This window comes from Hetaerina americana, unplaced genomic scaffold (genome assembly GCF_022747635.1).
Source record: "Hetaerina americana unplaced genomic scaffold, ioHetAmer1.1.p SCAF_15, whole genome shotgun sequence".
In the NCBI taxonomy this organism is placed as follows: domain Eukaryota; kingdom Metazoa; phylum Arthropoda; class Insecta; order Odonata; family Calopterygidae; genus Hetaerina; species Hetaerina americana.
Window position 1 is genome coordinate 11914283 of NW_027286625.1, and position 20151 is coordinate 11934433.

At 35.9% G+C, this 20151-nt stretch overlaps 1 protein-coding gene across 1 annotated transcript; it reads left to right on the forward strand.

The window, feature by feature from the left end:
- The first annotated feature begins 2808 nt into the window (after window positions 1-2808).
- LOC139686889 (uncharacterized) lies at window positions 2809-10852 on the forward strand. Its single transcript, XM_071583965.1, has 6 exons — window positions 2809-2937; window positions 4385-4628; window positions 7082-7254; window positions 8000-8344; window positions 9255-9405; window positions 10080-10852. Exons 1-6 carry the CDS (start codon window positions 2809-2811, stop codon window positions 10850-10852), a joined length of 1815 nt encoding a protein of 604 aa, XP_071440066.1.
- The last annotated feature ends 9299 nt before the right edge of the window (window positions 10853-20151 follow it).

Genomic DNA, 20151 nt, shown 5'->3' on the forward strand with positions numbered 1-20151 from the left:
AATTACAAATCTTTTATGTATTTTCTTCTTAGGAAAATTGAAATATTGAATTTTATTTAAGGACATTAAAATTTAGTAAATAAAAATACAATTTGATCTATGATAAAGTGTGTTACAAAAATGATATTTTACAAAAATACCTCTCACAATGATTGTTACCCAACACTGAAGTTTCACTCTGATCTTCAAAATATTGTTGTTTAATATTTGACTTCAGTAAATTTTATTCATGATATTAGTGTCCAGCATAAGACATGGAGAAACCCTGAGTTTTATAAGATAATGTTTTACACATATTACTTTTGTATGTCAAGCCTTAGGGTTTCTAGAATAATAAAATAAACATCAATGGACAATATGAATTCATCTTAGCAATATCATGCCAGCTTACTTATAGTATACTTTATCATACAAGTTTACTCTAACTCTGCTAAACAGTATTCTTGATAAATTCAACAGTTGATTAAATATTCAGGTAAGCCTATGATTGCTTTGGCCACTGCTAAGTAAAAGCACATGATAAATTGCATATTCACCATACCCTTTTACAAATACCAAGGAGATTCTTATTACTTGTTGTTTTAATTTGTTTCCTTGTGGTTAACTTCTCAGCCATAATATGGTTCAGTCAGTTGTGAGCATTGCCAGTTAAAATCTACCATAGGCACTGGATAGCTATGAAATCATTTATTATTGATAGTTTTTCATGCTTAAATTTTATTTATTTGTGTAAATTAATTAATGGAACAGTTATTTGTCAGTCATTTATTGATCATCATTTATTATTCTGCAATTTGCTGATACTTCAGCTGTCATTAAATTACTTTGTCGTAACTGTATCCATTGTTTTATATTGTTTTCCCTGTAAAATGTATTCAGCAGTTTTGTGAATTGAATTTCACGAAATGTATTTCAGATTAATTTATTTGCCATCCCCATACACATCTAGGGTCTGCTTCACATTAAACTTAAGACCAGATCAGCATGGCCAGAATGTCATCTCTCTACGATCTGCTGGTGACATATCCCTCCCAAGGGAAGGTGGTCCACCAGTGCTACCCCCTTGGATCGCAAGGTCTACCCTCTGCCCACGTGATGCCTGTGGACCAGGCCGTCGTCATGCACTTCTGCTTCCCAACCAACCTCCACTGCCTCCAACACCATCTAGGAGGGAGAGTGGGGACTATGCTGGCTCAGATGTCCAGAGCGTTGCATCCACGCTCTCAGTGGAGACGAGTCGCTCAGAGCAGGAAGGGGCAAGCCTCTTGTCTCCAGCTCCCCATCACAGAGGAGGTCATACTGTGGCAGGATCAGTTCAGCACCATCAGCACCAGCACCAAAAGAGTGGTGCAGATGCCAGGAGGCATCGGAAGAAGAAACAAAGCAGAGGGGCAGGAGGAGGTGGAGGGTATTCTGTGAGTTTCAACATAAATATTATTAACCTACACAAAGTAGTGGCAATTGAATCAAGCAAGTAGTGTTAAATAAGGAGCAAATTATGATTTTAGTTAGGAAAAATTGCAAATTTTGGCAAAAAATGCGGAAAAGTAACAAGAGTGATGATATGAGTAAACAATCTCTAATTTCCTGAAATTAACATAAATATTGAAGCGCAAATAAAAAAATTATGCAAGTACAATATGGAGCATTGTGACAAAAATTAATTTGCGAATGTATTTGAAATTAGAATGTGAGTAGGCTTAATGATATTAGAAGATCTGTCAGCAAAGGAGTGATACGTATTTAAAGGTTGTATGTTATAATCAAGAGTTCTCCCTTCCCTCCTCTGTTAAGAGAATATCTGTCCAATTTGAGAGAGTGTAAAATAATTTAGAAATACTCTTCATGTTATTGATTTTATGACACCTAATAATGACTTTCAAATACAATGATATCTCCTTTTTGGCATTTCTTTGTCACTTGTATACCCTGCATGCCAGATGAATAAGCCCCAATGATTACCATTTAACATAACATGAAAATTACTGAACTTATGAGCCAGAAATCATCATACAGGCAAAATATTCATGACTAATAGTGGTTTTTCCTTTGCTTGAACAGAGTCGAAGCACCGCAAGTGTGAGCGCTGGGAGTGAAGAAGGTTTCTCAGCTAGCCACAGCTCTGAAAATGATGAGGAGAGGGAAGTTGTTGGTGAAGTGGAAGGGGATGACGAGAGTGATCCAGAAGATCCAGGGGGCAGAGGTGGCAATGATGGGGGTGGCGGTGAGGGTGGCACTCAACAGGTGAATATTTTTGCTAAAACATTGAAAAAGTTAAAAAGTAATATATTATGGACTGGAATTAATGGGGTGGTCAAAGAAAATGGAAATGAACATAAAGTATTTTTTTTTAATTCCTAGAAATTTTAAAATATTTTTAAAAATAGTCAAAAAGTGTTACTTCAACCAGCTTAAATGCTTCCTCTACGACTTTAAATCTCTCTTTACTTTTCAGCCATCTCATAAACCACTGCATCTTTTGCCAAAATATCAGTGTTTCCCTATCTATATATTTTGGTTATGATTATATGATATCATATTGAATTTTCCTCAGAGCTGTGTCAAAATAATTGTCATTTGATATTTATTTTAACCATTATTATTTAGTTTAGCCATTATTTATGCAACTGGTACCATTAGTAGCTCAGCAACTGGTAGCACCGAGGTTTTTTCCTAGTGCCTTGATTATATTGCTGTAAAGTAAAAAATGGAAAAGTTTATTATGCATTTTTAATTGCTTCATTCCTTCCTAAGGACTCTGCTGTTGGTTGTGGTGGGAGCCGGGTGGGAGCATCCCTTGTTGGACGTATGAAAGGGATACGCCAAGGAGTCCAGCGTAAGATATCCCGTTTACGCTCAACTCAGAGTGTTGATGAAAGTGTGGCCGAGGAAGAGGAAGCAAGCATAAGGGATGGAAAGCTGGGTGAAGGGATGCTGGTGAGTTCTCCTTAAACAAAAATTACCAAAACAGCAGCATCAATGTCTAAAATCCACGTCCAAAAGCAAATCTTAAACCTGTTCCAATGTACACAAGTATGGATTAGATTTTTGGCTGTTATAATACATCCTTATTTTTCATAATTTTCATGCCTGCAAAACTAGTCAACTGAAATTTGATGTTAATAGTACTTCTGTAAATGTATTCACATTAATAATATTTTTAGTACTTGTGAGACCAGTTTTACCAGAGACTATTTACCAGTTTTTTTCAGAATAATGCAAAAATATACCCATAATAAATTGAACATTATTTCTTGCTAAATTTGCATGTTATCTACAATCGTCTTTCACTGTTCCACTTTCATTATGAATATAGGCAGTTTAATATTTGGATTTGGACTTTGATGCATTATTTTTACCTTGATCATTCTACCTACATGTGTATAGTTCCAATATACCAAGTTGTGCATAGTAATTCCAATTTTATTATGCCTTAGCCCCATTTGCTTAGGCTGCTGATTACAAATAAATTATGCCAGAAATGGCTTGATGAGTTTTATATATAGAGGATAATTGAATCATTCACCAAGAACTGTATAGCATAAATTAAATTAGTAATGAGGTGTATTTCTGGACATTAATTAAAAAAATGGTATAGTTAAATTATATCTTTGCATAAAAGATTTTTTAAATTTTTGCATCAATAACATTTGAACTTAATAGAAACTTCAATTTACCAGTAAAATGTATTGTATTTCAATTTAAAAATTATTTAATGAGAACAAGAAAATATCCATAGAAAAAATTGTCATATTGACCGTGGCCTAACCAAAAAATTGTTACCCTCACACATATTTTGACAAGTGATCATTTTACTATTCATGTCAATCCCTTGTCTACAGATGATAAGCTATTAATCATCTATGGCCACTTGTCAATCTGATTGTACTGTTCACCCTGAGTTACTGATTATCCACATTGTTACCAATAGGAGGGTGCCAATTGACAAAAAGCTTCACAAAATATAGGAAACAGGCTCGGAAGACATGATAGAGCATTCACATCGCTGTGTAAATAAAGACTGACTGAAAGCAAAAATAAAAGATGATAACCTAGCATGGATTTTTTGGATTCTATTATACAAGGATTTTCCAAAATGAATGTTGGGGAATTGGCATTGAAAAGAAGACTTCCTAAAAGGAGATGGAACTTGTTTTGACTTCCCATCAATTGTGTGGGTTTGGAAGATAAGAGAAAAATATTGTGAATGATGAGAATATCAACTAGTTTTAATTGTATTTCTTTTCTGTGGCAGCACTTCTCACATTTCATTTAAGGATCCTGATTTTAATTCAGTTCTTTGGTTGATTACTATTTTATATGTACACATTTTATTTAATCTTAATGGGCAAACAATATATTTTCTATGCACGTTACCTTGAAGGGAGGATCTTCAAACATCCTTGGGAGTGGTTCATCGGCATCAGATCTCATAAAGGCCTCATCTGCTGCTGGTTTCGGATCAGTGTGTGGCAAAGGAATGCAGGTGAAGGAAGGGAAGAGGAGCCAGAAATCAGTGGGAAGCCCATCCAGTAGACACCAATCCCCTGTTCACAGCCAGACATCGCCAGCTCCAGAGTCTTCTAGGCTTTCTAATGGGTCAGCAGACAGCCTATCAGCATCAAACAGTAAGTCTGTTGCTGATAGTAAGAAGTAATAGACACAACCTAAAGCAAGGAAAATAATGTCTCAGTATATTTTTTTCATAGTCCTTCTAAATGGGAATAATATGTAGTAGTGGTCTAATTTAGTTCAAATTCACTGGTCAATTTTATATGGAATAGGTTTTTGTTTTTTTTTGAAAAATTTAATGTTATCAAGGCAAGATTCTAAAGAGGTTAATTTATTTGTTAAGTAAAACTACCAAAATGATTTCAATGGTGTGCATCTATTGAAATGTCAAAATTGAACTCCTAAAACAGAAATCATGATGCTTGAAATGCTTTAACTGTCGATTAATAATTTAAATTTGATGAGGCAAGACATCATTTAGAAGTTTGCATTTGAGAAAATGGATTATGATAAGGTTATTCATTTAATAACATTTGTATTTTTTTTAACAGTCCAAAAAATAAATTCTCACATTTCCATTTATGTTTTTGTGATGGTGAATCTGTATCCTCTTTCAACTCTATTTTAACTATGATTTGAATTTCACTAATGCCTAGTAAAACACAAGGGTCTGCAAATTTCAGTGAAATTTTATCTATTAATCTTACCTTAAAATATTTGTTCTAATTATTGAAAACTAAAATTTGATTTCCTTTTCATCCATTTTATTTTATCCATTCTTCTGCATGCCTGTATATTAAAAGCCTTCCATGATTGTTTATCCTCTTGAGTGTATTTTGGGCAATTTGGAGTATTTTGATTGCCAATGGGATTTGTAAGGATGTAGTAGATGGGAGAGCATAGGCAAGTGGGGTAGGGGGAGGAATTAAATAGGTATGTTAGATGAAATGACAGGAGGTAGGTATATAGAACTGAAGAAAGGTTTATTCCTGTTCAGAGCATCATATTTTGTTTAGTTGCCTGAGGTTTAGAATTTTAGAAGTGGTTATTAGTCTTTTAATGCCCTCCAAACACGTACATTAGCTGGTTGACTATCATTTATAAAATCAAGAAGAATCTCAAAAAATTTTATAAATTTTTCAAATATTTTCACCAAACAAAAGAGATTTTCTGTAGTGAAAACATAATTCTGAAATACTTGGAAGAAAACCTTTCAATATATTATTGCATAATTTTTAATACAGTGAAATGATGTTTTCCTGTGTCACTTATAAAAGTGGAATTGATTTTTTGATTAGTTAATGATTTCGATTTATCCACATGGAGTTAGATGAAGGTTGTGCAGGGGGGGGGGGTACCCTGTTAGTTAACTCATATGTATTTGTCTCAGGTTTCTAAGTAATTTATTTTGTATTCACGTTATTTTCTTCATAACTAAAATTTTATAATATTATTCAGAGTTTCTAAAAAAAACATTTTCATGAAACTATCATCCTGAAATTCATATTTCTAAGAGAATTCAATGAAGGAAGATCATAAATTTTCTTGATTACAAAATTTTTTGGCAAGTATTTAAATTTTATGCTGCAGAGTTAGCTTATTGTGTAATACATGTAGAGTACATTTGTTATTTATTGAACTCTAGCATGTTCAGTTAACCCATGCCAATGAAGGAATTAGCATATAAGTAGTACTTTGCTTCATTAAAATTTTGTTCTAACCTGAGCAAATCATCAGCCAAGACCTGTTCAATACTTCAAGATGCTTTTGAAGGGTCTGTCCTACCCTATGGCACAGGTAATGCAGTTGATTTAGAATGTTTAAAGAGGGAAGACAATTTCAATTTCAAAGTAAGGTGCACCCTGAGTCCAGGTAAAGCATTGTACTTTTCTTTCTGGATCCAAATGATGTAGCCAAGTTTCGTCTACAGTTATAAACTTACAAAGAAACTCCTCATCTTATATAATCTTAAAGAAAATCTTCATCTTCCGGTGACATCAACTTCAATTGTGATCAAACTTGCATACAAACGTCATGTTGCTTGTATGAACACTTTCAAAGCCCACCATGCATTAACATATCGGGATTTCCATGGTATGGTGAGTAGTTTGCTGGCTTCCCACACAGATGGCCTGGGTTCAAATCCTGGCAACAGCAGATCTTTTTCAGTGGTATTACAATTCCTACTTGAGGTGCTTTGTGGAGAGCACTTTGAGTGAGTACGGCATCCCTTGGATGTGACATTTAGCTGTGGACTCCTTGGGGCCTTTTGTTATGAGTCTGATTCCTATGCCGAGTTTCACTCCACTCATCCTCCATTCCCATCCATTCCTGGTGGGACCAGCTGTCGGTTGCCTCCCCTAAAAACTAACATCCACCACTATTATAAACATGTCTCATATTCAATTTTTCAGTTACCCCAAGTTGTAGAAGATGGTTAATCTTTCTTATTTTAAATATTGTAGCTACATTGTAGTTATAGCAGAATTTTGAATAGTCCATTCATAGCCCTTTGATCTCACATTGCTGTCTTAAGAACGGTGACAATGATATTTTCATATTGCTTCAGGCTCTCAAGCCCAATGGACTTCACCTAATGCAGGATGCAGTCCATCAGCACCAATTGGAGATGGTCATGGAGGAATGTGGAGCCAGGAGATTGTTGGCATGGGCAGTGCAAAAGCCAGAGCTTTAGTTGACTATAACCCCAGCCCATATGACACAGATGCTCTTAAATTCAAGGTAAGTTATTGAAAGTAGCATTCTCAATGAATATATTTCCGATATTTATGAGATTTATTCCAGCATGCTGTGGTAATTCATATAAAATTATTTTTATCATATTTTTTGAAAATTATTTAACAAATGATTTATTTGGGATGCAATTGAGTCTTATATATTCAGAGTACATTAATTTTTCATTTGAAATATTTTGATTGATCCCAAATGCAATTTTCAAACAAATTCAAACAAGATTGCTGTATTGAGCGTTTCAGTGAACCGAATTGGAGCCAATGTCACAATGGAGGAATCGCATTTGAGATGCGTTGATAAAACTTGAATTTCCAATCTCTATTTTACATCTCCAAATACTTAATGTGAAGTCCACCAAAATGATATTTTTGAAAGAAAAATAATAGAAAAGTAATAAAGATATGATTTCTTGTCTATATTTTTAACCAAAAATCATTAGCAAAATATTAATTTCCATTAAATTCTTCTTTTTGTTGTATGCAGTTCAATAATGTACATTGTATTAATTGAGTGAATATTATTTACCCTAGCCATTCTATGATAAGCATTGCAGCATATATTTTCTCGAGCCATAGGTACCCCTTTTGTATCAAATAAATGATATGTACATTGTACTAGCTAAATACTTCAATTAAAAGCAACTAAAATGTATTCCAGATTTGCCAAAATAAAAGCCTCATCTTTCCTTTACTGCAGTGTGCTCATGTATAGCTTCTCTCATTTTTACTTGCAGAAGGGAGACATAATTGATATATTGTCCATGAATGCCAGTGGCCTTTGGCGGGGACATCTCAATGGGAGGATAGGGACCTTTAAGTTTATCAATGTTGAGCCATTGATGGAGTCGAGGGGAAGCCAATGGAGGCGGGGAGGGTCAAGGAATTTGAGTGCAGATGATGAATTAGGAGAGGGTCCACTGCAGTGGGGGGAGAGGGGCAGACTCCAAACGGGGCACCATCAGTCAAGGTCCCATGGCCACCATCATCACCACCACCATCACCACCATAGAATGCGCAGAAGTGGCAAGCGTGGGCGTCCAAGATCTGTGGAGGAACTTCTGCAGAGGATCAATTTAGAGGTTGGCACCATTTTTCACCGATGATTGTGGCACGAATCTGAATGTCATCCTCGGGTGCTAGTTCATCAAGTAATGGGAAATGTTTTCCATTATCCCTAATGCTGTTTTAAGAATAGTTTTGTTTTGATTTAATTGAAGTCAGTGGCACTGAATCAGGTGTTAATTTCTAAGAAATGTTAACCCATAAATGCTCATAATATTATTTGGGAATTCTTTATTTAGATAATTATAATTTGTTTTTACTTTTTTCCATACTTAACGAAAATGAGTGAGTTTTATTCAGAAATAAATACCAAATTTGAGTATTAATGGACAAATTTTAGCCTATGCTCACATTTTGAGTTCTCCTTAATAATTTTCGTCCATATTTCTGATGATTACTTGAGATGGCATATATGTGCTTGCATGATCAGGATGTTGAGAGTATGGCAAAGCCAAAACATGATGTTATATATTTAAAATTTTTATGAATCTTAGCAAAGTTGATTAGATATTTGCTTAAATCAAGTAACCAAAAGTAATATTTTTATGCATGTTACATGAGTGGGTTATCCAGTTTCTTGGTTAACACTTGGTTCTTTGTAAGAGTAAAAATCATACTCTCTTTGCCTAGAAATTGATTATGTAGTCTGCAGGGTAAATTTATGGCTGTATTCTGCTGACATGAACAGTTCATGATAAAAAAAATGTTTTGGGCACACTGAGGCATTGTGCTGAGTTAACTATAAGTACAGCTGTTAGTCATGGTGGGTGTTACTGAATATCCAAGTCATTTTGGTATTGGCATGAAGAATGCCTAATCTGAGTTCTGAGTATTATTTACAGATAAATCAGCTGATTGCCTTAATTATGTAGAGACTGTAGATTTCTGGTACATACTTTTCCTTTACAAACTTTTTCTTCCTTTCAGGAACACATATCAGTCTTTGTTCTAAATGGTTATGAAGACCTTGAACTATTCAAAGATCTTGAAGAGGAAGACCTAGATTATCTTGGAATCTGCAATGCAGAGCATCGTGCCAAAATCCTAACTGCTGTGGAACTACTTCATGATTATGACTGTGAGTCAGATTTGCCTACAATACTTTTTCTGTCAACCACTTTGAATTTTATTTTGCTGGATAACCACTAAAGCATCATGACATAAAGGAAATTTCTGCAAAATTTAAGCTAATTGACATTGATCATGAGATCCCTCTTAGGATAAATTATCACAGTTTTAAAGCCTTAGTTCAACATATTGTGCATTGTTTTTAACTAAGGTATCATAAATGGATAATTTCCCCCTATTTGTCTGGTTTCACTTAAAGAAGTTGGCCAAATATTTTGTGGTTGCTAGATAAGCAGATTATTGTTTCAATATAGGGTAAGGTAGTGCAATTGTAGTGCAAAGGGAAATAAATAGATGCAAATTAGCTACCAATATTTTTAGGTGAGATAAATTTTGTTTAGACAGTACATCCACAAAAATAATGCAAAAGCCCTAATTACCACATATTTCAATTAACTGAAAGGGACGAGTTTTACAGATTGTGGATATTTTTATTTTTTACTGGTATAAGATATTGCCTCTGGGTCATTTTTGGAAGAAGCACTTTGCATGTTTGAATCTATGGGTAGTTGAAGGGAAATCAGCGACAAGGGCATGCCACAATGTCTAGATCTATATTCCATCCTGCGAGTTTCCGGTCGCTGAGCTTGTGGTAAAAATTGGAACAACTGCGAATTTTCACAGCTCCCGGGAGTCCACTCTCAGACCACGGGGATGAGGGAGACCGAGGGGCATCCGGTGACAGGGTGGACGGCGACGACGACGAGCCCGCGTCCAGCACGGATGGGTCCGCCAGCCACTCCTCCTCTTCGGCATCGTTCCACAGCCGAAGCCGCCACCAGCACCACGCCCAGTGTCCCCCGCCGTCCGACCGGCGGCAGCACCAAACGCAGCACTGCCACTCGTCCCCTCCTCCGCCGTCTCCCCCCACGCCGGTGGGGCAGATCCCGGGGGAGATCGAAGGGGAGAGCCCCAACGACCTCGACTGGGGCAGGCACCACTCATGGAGGCAGAGGCGACCCATGCAGTCGGCAACCTCGCCGTCGGGACCGCCGCTGAGCGCCCCCATGCGGCAGCAGTCGGCCCTCAGCGGGTCGGAACTCTATCTGCCGAACATTCCAGTGGGCGTCGACGACGAGTTGTGCGCGAGGATGGAGGGTGGTCCGCTGCCAGGTAGGTTAGCGGCTGTGATAGAAAGTTCGGGCATGGATGGAACTCGTGTAGTCGGCTGTGGTGGCGTGGGAGGGGGCGGGGAGGCGGTGGGAGCGGGTGACATGGGCAGCGGAGGGCGCTGCTTCAGCGAAAAATCCAGTGATTCCGGCATCAGCTCGAGTTCTCGGTCCCCACCGGCGCACCCGAGGAGGGGAAACAGCAGTAGTGACATGGGGACCTCTTCGTCTTCGAAGTCGGGCGTGGCAGGAGGTCAGGGGATGGATAGAAAGGGGGTTATGCGGTGAGAAAGCGTGGGAGAGGTGGTTTTCGCATCAATCGGACAAAGGATTGCCTCTTTATCGAATGAGATTGTCGCAAGGTTTTTGGATCTACAGGGATAAAATCGGGTTCCCATTTACGTTCGCGGTTGCTGTGCTCAAATTGGTGATACAAGCGTTTGGTGAGATACTGTAAGGCATTTCCGTTTTGCCTCCCCTATGTGATCCTCTTAGTGATTTTTTTTAATTAGGCCTCGTGAATTGATTTATGTGTCACTTTGATGCTGTTTACATCAAGTGGTGCTAATCAGGAAAGGCTCTTGATGAATGTTCTCATAACCTGGCTTTAAAAGAAATGTGCCATGTTCCCACAAGATTAAGATTTGAAGTTCCCCTTCCCAGTAAACTAATTGTGTATATGTGTACAGATTTGAGGAATCAATTGAATTGTGAATAATTTTATCGAAATTTTCCAATGATAGTGTCAAAAACTCATTGTCTGCATCATAAAAAATTTTAACATTAACATACTAAGCTTGAGCTGTCTAGTTAATATTGTGTGCAAAAAAAGAAAATATTGGATGAAGAAAAAGTTGTTGCTTTTTTCGAGGAGGTTATTTCTGTTCTCATAGAAAGCAGAAATTATAGTTTTTTTAGTGTGAGGAAATAGAAATTTTAAAATTGTGCTATTTTCATGATTTATAGACTGAAATCCTAGAAGTACTTTGTGCAACAATGACTGCCGGAGTGATTAGTTCTGTGTATGTAGTAGGTTATTAATATTGTACTATTTTTTTGCTTTTTATGATACTATTTATTATTTGTCTCCCTTTATGTTGTTGTTATTCCATTAATTTATTTTTTTTCTGCGTAGCTATGTAGATATTTCATATATAGTTCAGATTAATCATCAGATGATTTATGCTATTCTTATTCAACTAGAATGTCCCTACCCATGATTTTTCAAAATGCCCAGAAAAGGAGAATGTGATTATGAGGAAAATGAGGGAAAAATTCGCCCAATTCCTGGTTTATTTTATTCAAGGAATATGATATAATTTTTATTCCTTTATAAGTGATCAGCGAACTTGAACAGTTTTCCCCATAATAATCAATATCTTCCACTGCATTTTGTTTCACTATTTCTGTTAGGATCAATATTTTTACTCTAAAATTATTACGTAGTTTATTAATTATTTAGTATGCTGTTTAATTGAGCAGTTCCTATTTCTTGCCAATCCATACTTCCAATTAAATATGTTAAAAATTAAGATTTGGATCAAGTAACAGCTATATGGGATATTACAAAAGTAAGTACCTTGTGGGTTGAAGCAGTTTGTCTTTACTTTTATCTCAAATCTGGTGAGACCCATTGATCCAAAACATAATTGCAATTTACTGTGATTTTGACATTCAAAGTGCATAAAGAAAAGGATGAATCCTGTTCTAACATGGAAGGAAAGATATTTGAATTGATGCAGATCAATTTTCAAAATATTTTGATAAAGGACTTCATGGAATCCTGACCAAAGACCGAGAGCAATAATGATTCAATCCCTTAACAAAATGTGTCACCCTGCAAAAAAATCTTGAATTTTAAAGGAATGATGTTATTAAAATTTTGCGCGTTAGATTTGCAAAACATTGTTTGAAATGGAATTTAAAGTGAACTGAGTAATTGTTTCCAATGGGAGTGCTTGGGTATTTGATGGTATGAAGTTAAGATATTCCATCAATACTATATCATCAGGAAGATTCATCAGTCCATGTTAAAAATACTGAATTTTACTCTCCTTCCACCCTAAATTTCCAATTGAGATATTGTCTCATTTTTTAAATAGAGTAATAGAAGAGCTGTTACAAAGTATTCATTAATAGTGGGGTGTTAGGATGAATTTTTAGAGATTATTTCAAAAAAGTTTAAGGAATGAAAAGGAAAAAAAATATGTTTGCTAAAAATTTACTGATATCATTCATGAACTGATAGCAATCATTCATTACTGATATCATTCATATCATGAATTACTGCTTAAAGTCATTAATTTTGAGAGAAAAAGTAATTTCTGGGCAGTCCAAATTTGAATGGACAATACTCCAAAAATCTAATTTCATCCATTTTATTTAAACTTATTTATTACTCTAGCAGCTACAATTTTTGTGAAACTCATGTATTTTTATTAATTTCAATGTTTATTAATGTATATTTTCTGTGAATTATCACAAATTAAGGAGAGATATACTTTGTGATCAACCGTTAATTTTTAACTGTCAAAACCATTTTGTGACACTCAAGGCTGTCATTACTAGGTACTTAACCATGTCTTGTAAGAATTTCACTTCCCTTTATTGATTAAAATTTTCCCATTAGTTAGAAAAATTTTTGGGATTGATGTGCAGATTTAAATATAAAGTTTCTGTTGAAAAATATGAACTATTTTATTTCACTTTGAAACAAATGTCAACTTTTTGTCCCAGAAATCTATACCTTAAACTCAGGACAATATGCAGTTACTTGATTTTAGAAAAGCAGTATTCTAGTAGAATGAGGGAACTTATGGACATTTCAAAATATGAAAAAGCTGGAAGGGAAAATTTTCTACTTTTTATTGAAAATGTTAAATCAAATTGTTCTTTGCAACAGGAAAGTTAATATCGGCTTCATTTGAAATAATTTCACAAATGGTGAGTTTTATTACTTAAGCTCAAAGCCAATTATGTTTTTTTATACAAAATTTATCATGAAGGGTTTTTCCCAATACATGCTCAGGTAGGTGTGATCAACAAAATGATTTATATTGGATTTCATTGAGTACAATAAATAGGTTATTAGACCTCAATGATTCTTTGTGGAAATGTATAATTAATCTGAGTATGCTTGAAAATAATAATTTATCATTTGGTATGCAAGAATGTTTGTATTATATTGTGGATTTGGTAGTTGAGCTGTAAATATAGCATATCATTTAAGCAATTATGATTTCCATCATCAAGAAAGGGAATAGATAAACTGATTGATATTTCACCATTCCTTGCTATGACAATTGTAAAATAAAGTTCCTACAAGTTATTAATGTTTTCATTTGGCAAACCAACCCATTGTCTTATGTTATCAACACACCCACAAGAAACAGGAGATTTGCGGTGATCTTATATGGGATATAGACTAGGATCCCATATATGCTGTTCACCTATATTCCATTTATTATGAAATCATTTTCCTAATGCATACGTTTATGACCTTTGTCAAATTTATACATTATTCCATCCTTTCCTATATTCCAAGAATAATTAATACTAATACATCTTGAAATATAGTCCCTAAAACCATAATTTAATATTGTTAATAATGTAATCAATACAATCTTGGATGTCCTGTTTCATTTACATGTAAAAATTAGTAGTGAATGTCTAATGATATAAACCCAAGTATGCTTTGGCAAATGACTACTGTTATTAGTATTTCCAGTTTAAAATAATTGTTATAGTTAATAATAAACATGTTACTATTCCAGTTATTGGATCACAAAATCCCTAAAAACACCCAGCTGTGAATAACCTGTAGAGCCTCTGCCAACTCTAAAATATCCATGAAGGAACGTTTAACATGGTTTGAAAACTTGATTGACAATATATGAGTTATGTAAGGGCTGGCTAAAGCACTCAGCTGGACATCAAGGGATCCAGGATTGAATTCCAGTCAAGGCAAATGATTTTTACACTCTGAAAGTATTGCATTGTTTTGTAAGGGCTACAGACTTATGTTCATCAAAAACCTTGTGTACAAAAACAGCACTGGATTTCAAGATAAAAATGTATGAGAAAGTTATCATCCCTGGAAGTACAGATGGACATGAGGGTCAGTGCTTTATTATATATTCAGATGCCCAAGACATTACTTAAGATTTCAATATTCAGGGGTAAAATCCCTCTAGACTCAAGTTGGCAATTCTCTCAATTGAGCTTAACTACTTTTTATGACAGATGATCGTCAGAGTGTGAATCAAATGATGACGAGCTTTCAAAATGGAAATGGAAAAAGAAGATGTGCCTCTAAATTGAAAGCAATTATGACTTGATGGTTATTTTGGAATTTTTAACATGAATCCTGAAGTGTCTGCAACTCTTAAGTACCCACCTCTAAGAGGTAAGTGATAGCAATTCCACAATATCTCAAAATTAGAAATTCACTGTCAAGATATTCTTTATTTTCATAGTTAGAACTGAGTGCAAAAATCGTGATTGCCTGATCTTCTCTATTCTCTGAGCATTCCTTTGGAGGTAATTTGTGTGAAACAATATGATTTTAGTTCAATTAAAACTTCCAGCAGCTATGAAATTTAAATGTATGTATATGGAAACATGCTGTTAAGAGGAATATTGCCACAATGGAGAAGATAATTCCTTTTCATTTTGTTACCTGTTTACAGGATAAGATTTGTTGAGTCAAAAAACCTTTCATACTGCCTCAGACATGTAACTTTATACATTCAAAAATTTCCTCCAGTATTCCTCATGGACTATTCACCTTACTGTATGGTAGAAGGGCTTGCCTGTTTTCTTGGATTCTAAATCTTCAACTGATCTACCTATGTTTGATTCTAAAATTCACCTTTATCATATAAGTCCGATGCACAAAAAATGGTAACATTTGTATGCCTAGGTGGTAGCTGCAAATTCATGTGATCCCTTCAATGTATCCATAATGTGATCCCTGCTAGATATCCACCACGTAGTCATATTGTGGGAGTTAGGGAATGAGTCAGGAGTAAGTGCTGCTAAATACATTTCATGAAGCATTTTATTCTACTCATGTATCGCTACACAATGAGATGATTAGCTTAAGGACTTCGAAGGGAGAAATATTTAAGTGAGAATGGTTATCGTTCAGCAGAGGTCACCAACCTTAGGACTAATAGAATTTCCATCTGGCTGGCAAAATATTTTTTAACTTTTCAATTGATGGCCAAGCACTGAATCCACATAGGAGCCATCATAGAAGTCTAATTTATAGAGGGATAAGCTTCTGGTTGGTACATTCATGTTCAAATCCAGGGTGATACCTTTGGACAAGGCCAAATCATAATGGTAACATTTTGTTTGTTCAAGGGCCAAGTAGGGAACCACTGGAAGTATGGGAAAGGGAGTCCTTCTCCTCCCTCTATGCTGAAATTTTGAATCATAGCATACCATAGAACCTAATGTTAGTATGAAGGGAGCTCCATTTTCTCCCATCAAAACCAAACTTAGGGTGTTTTATTGTGGCTATATGAAATGCTTATTAATTTACTGCTGATTTGCAAATATAATCGGACAACACTTCAGAGACTTCATTGTGTATTCCAGCTCAAACAAAGATTGCCAATCTCTACATTAATACCTATACATTCTTCACGCTAGGAATGTATTGTCACGTAGAATGACAAGTTATTTCGGTAGGTAATGAGATCTCTTTGACAGAAGGCCGTGGGTTCGAACGTATGAACTCATGTGTTCCAAAATTAATATCCTTGCCTAATATCATCGGTGATACGTGACTTCAACCTCCAGGACACCAACTTCAGTAAATACTTCCACTGCTAGATTTACAGACGTTGATGTCTCCGACACTTCGATTCTCGGCGTTGAGGTCTCCTTGTCCTGAAGGAAATAGTCGGTTGTGGGGTATTGTGAAAGGTTATTTAGTTTTCAAATCAGTTTTTGGTTCCTGCATGTTTTCATTCACCGTACCGTGGAAGATAATCTGAAATATTGCTATGCATGAACGTAAAATTTACAGGCAACCTGTAATCTACAAAAAATGACGAGGAATTCAAAAAGGTTACATACAAATGGCGTCCGTCAGCTGAAAGTAATACGAGCAAGAATTTGATGACCTACTAAAATGTATAATTTCCTATATAACCTTCCGTCGCCTTCAAAAATCTCAAATATCCGAAATTTATAATAATGCGCTAGCCACCAAGAGTACTCAAGGATAGTATAGCAATTTCTTCTTTTTCTTCGATATATATTTCGTCCAATATATTGGACTGATTTCGAATTAATATTGACCTTTAATAAGGGTCATCGAAATTCCTGTGGATATATTTAATTATTTTTTCGTCACCTCAACTGTCTGTGGTGTTGAAGTTTCTGTGTAATTAGAGAGTTTTCGAGGTGTCATTGGGTCAATTGGGTCCGTCCTATTTCACTGGCATTGTGAAGAGTGAATTTATTAATGTTTTTCAAGCCAATGTTTTCATCGAAGCGCATGCAGATTTATTTCAACAGCATAACATGATTCTTTCGACTTAGAAAAAATCTCTAAATAAAAATACTCCAATAGGATAAGGTCATTCCGTTGATTCTAGTCCAGTCATGATTTCAATACAAATTTGGGGAGAGTTCTTGTTCAACGTATAATACTTGTAAATATCTAAAAAGTCTCTCTGATAAGGTATCTGAGGTAATCCGAGTTCATTTGGAACTGGACAAAAATATCTTTTTAGATTTTCGGGTTTTGAAATCGTTTATCGAGATGTATTACCACGTCCGTTTGCCGTATGTGAGGTAAATATCTCATTAAGGCCATTGATTGATCGTATCCCCTCTCCTGCTCCCCAGGAGAGGATGCAACTAAGTTTCCGCGTTAGTAACTTTCCAGTTTGATTGAGCTGATAGTAGAGCTCGGGTGGGGTTTTGTGAAAGTGTATAAAATACTATGTGTGAAAGAGGTGCTTTCGAATTATGACAATAATAATGATTTCTGGGGAAACATTAAATGTAAATAATCATAGAAGAATATAGTACAAATTAAATGAATTCCCTGGGCATCATAGAGTAATCCGTCATGTTATAAGGCGATATATTTCGTCGGGTGAACTTAAGCTTTCGAGGAAACACTGCGGATCTCATGCGCATATATCCTTTTATTCGAGAACGGGTTCTAAAGATTCAGTTCAGAATGGGTACTATGATGTGAGCTAGCGTTAAAACATGTCACGACGAAAATTCAAAGATACGCTTCATACGGCTTATTTTCGAATTTTGACGGCCGACTAAATTCTTGATAGAACAATCGCATCGCGAGTATTTTAATCTCCAACGCAAAAATCGAACAAACCGTTCATTAGAATACGAGTGTTTAAGTAGGTAGCATTTATGACCCATTTAAACTACTGTGAGTATCTCAATTCAAATTTGTTAATGAAGGGGTTGATTTTTGATGAAGAAGATAGTTTTAAGAAATGAAGATTATTTTAAATGCAAAAAATGCGAATAGAATCTTGAGTCTCTCCGCTGAATAGTTAAGAACTGTAAGAAGTTTAGTACATTGTACAATTCAAGTACATTATTTCCAATGTTCAATAATTTTATAGCTAAAAGATCTTAAAATTATGAAATCGTAAAACAATGTATTATTTTCGGGGCTATAGAAGCATGTATTATATTTTGCTTTCTCAGGATACTCGTAGATATTCTAAGAGTAGTCAATTATACATTATGTTTAATTCAATATTACTAATTCGTTATTCTTACTGGTAACTAGTAGTATAATTCAAATGATGGCAAATGGCAGAGTGAGGAGAGAAATTGACTATTCACCAGTATTATCCAAAGTTATACTAGACAAAATTAAATGATTTATAACTTAATCCCATGTGCTTGGGTGACACTTATGTTGAAAATATTATAATAATGATTTTGCGCTCTCTTATCTTATAAATTGTTAATTATTCCCCACTGTACATGTATCCAGCGGTTTATATACTCTTAAATATGTATACCATATTAAATGTCCATACTAAGGTATAAATAATATGGGGAAAGGTTTAAAAATTTCAGAAGGCTCTTTTTCTCACTAAACTGTAGCAGATTTTCATTTACGAGTTCTATTAGCTTCAGCGGATTGCTATCAAAGTAAAATGTACTGTTTTTGCATTAAAGTAAAATGAGCAATTTATGCATTGGAAAACCAAATATTACCAGTTATCCATGAAATAATTAGGCACAATAAAAGCAATTTATGGTGCTCAATTGTTTGCTTTATAATTAAAATAATATTTTTGGTCCACAATTCAACTTAACATTAGTACCATTCCCTAAATTTATTACATATATATACACACCCACACACGCACATATAACTGGCGGGAGTAATAATTATTGCTCCCGGTAGGGTCACCCGTACCAGATAGGTCGAAGGTTAGGAGCCAGACGAAAGGTAGTCCACGCAGCGTCTGTTCCTCAGTGAGGCGGCTGCAATGGCGTCTGACCCCAGTGGGGCGGCCAGAAAGTGATGGTGTCACGTGAAAAACACTATTGAGGAAGGCAACGGGAAACCACCTCAATTATCATTCCCAAGAAATATATGATGGACAATAGAGATACTTTGAGCCCTGGCAACGTCGAGGCTCGGCCCAATCGGCCGTGTGTCGTGCCCGGCAGCGGGGGAGGCAAGGCTTCCGCGGTCGTCATCCCACGAAACCCTTGCAAGGGAAAACCAGCAGCAGCAGGACAGAAGACGCAGGAGAAGAAGACCAAATTAGTTAGAATAGGAACATGGAATGTTAGGACAATGATGAGGACAGGGAAATTGGAGAATGTTAAGCGAGAGATGGAAAGGGGAAATATAGATATTTTAGGTCTATGCGAGGTGAGATGGAAAGATTGCGGGGATTACTGGAGTGATAAGTATAGAATAATATACAGCGGTGGGGAGGAGAGCCAACGAGGGGTTGCCATAGTATTTAATGAAGAGGTAGAAAGAAGCGTAGTCAACATAGAGCAGGTAACGGATAGAATACTACTAGTATAGATAAAAGCAGAACCGACGAACTTAGTTATTATTCAAGTATACATGCCACCGAGCAACCATAAGGAAGAAGAGGTCGATAGGATATACGATCAGTTAGAGGACATGATCGCGTGTGTTCCTTCAGGGAAACATTTGATAGTGATGGGGGATTGGAATGCAACGGTAGGCGAAGGAAGAGATGGTGATGAGGTCGGGGACTACGGTTTAGGCACGAGGAATGACCGCGGGGAGAAAGCAGTTGAGTTCTGCAGGAGACAGGGGTTAGTCATCACCAACACTTGGTTTAGACACCACAAAAGACGCAGGTATACATGGAAAATGCCAGGTGACTCAGGAAGATATCAGCTAGATTATATCCTGGTTAGACACAGGTTTAGGAACAGTGTGATAAATTCCCACAGCTTCCCGGGAGCGGATGCGGACTCAGACCACAATTTAGTTGATATGAAATGTAGCGTACGTTTCAAAAAGGTAATATACGAGGGTCATCCGGAAAGTAGTACCCGTTCGTGCCGCATGAAGTGCTGAC

Bases quoted from the DNA above. Each gene is read 5' to 3' on its own strand.
- LOC139686889 (XM_071583965.1), top strand. From the start codon at position 2,809: ATGAAAGGGATACGCCAAGGAGTCCAGCGTAAGATATCCCGTTTACGC. The intron at 8,345-9,254 runs GTTGGCACCATT...TCTTCCTTTCAG, and splicing joins TGCAGAGGATCAATTTAGAG to GAACACATATCAGTCTTTGT. The intron at 9,406-10,079 runs GTGAGTCAGATT...GAATTTTCACAG, and splicing joins ACTACTTCATGATTATGACT to CTCCCGGGAGTCCACTCTCA.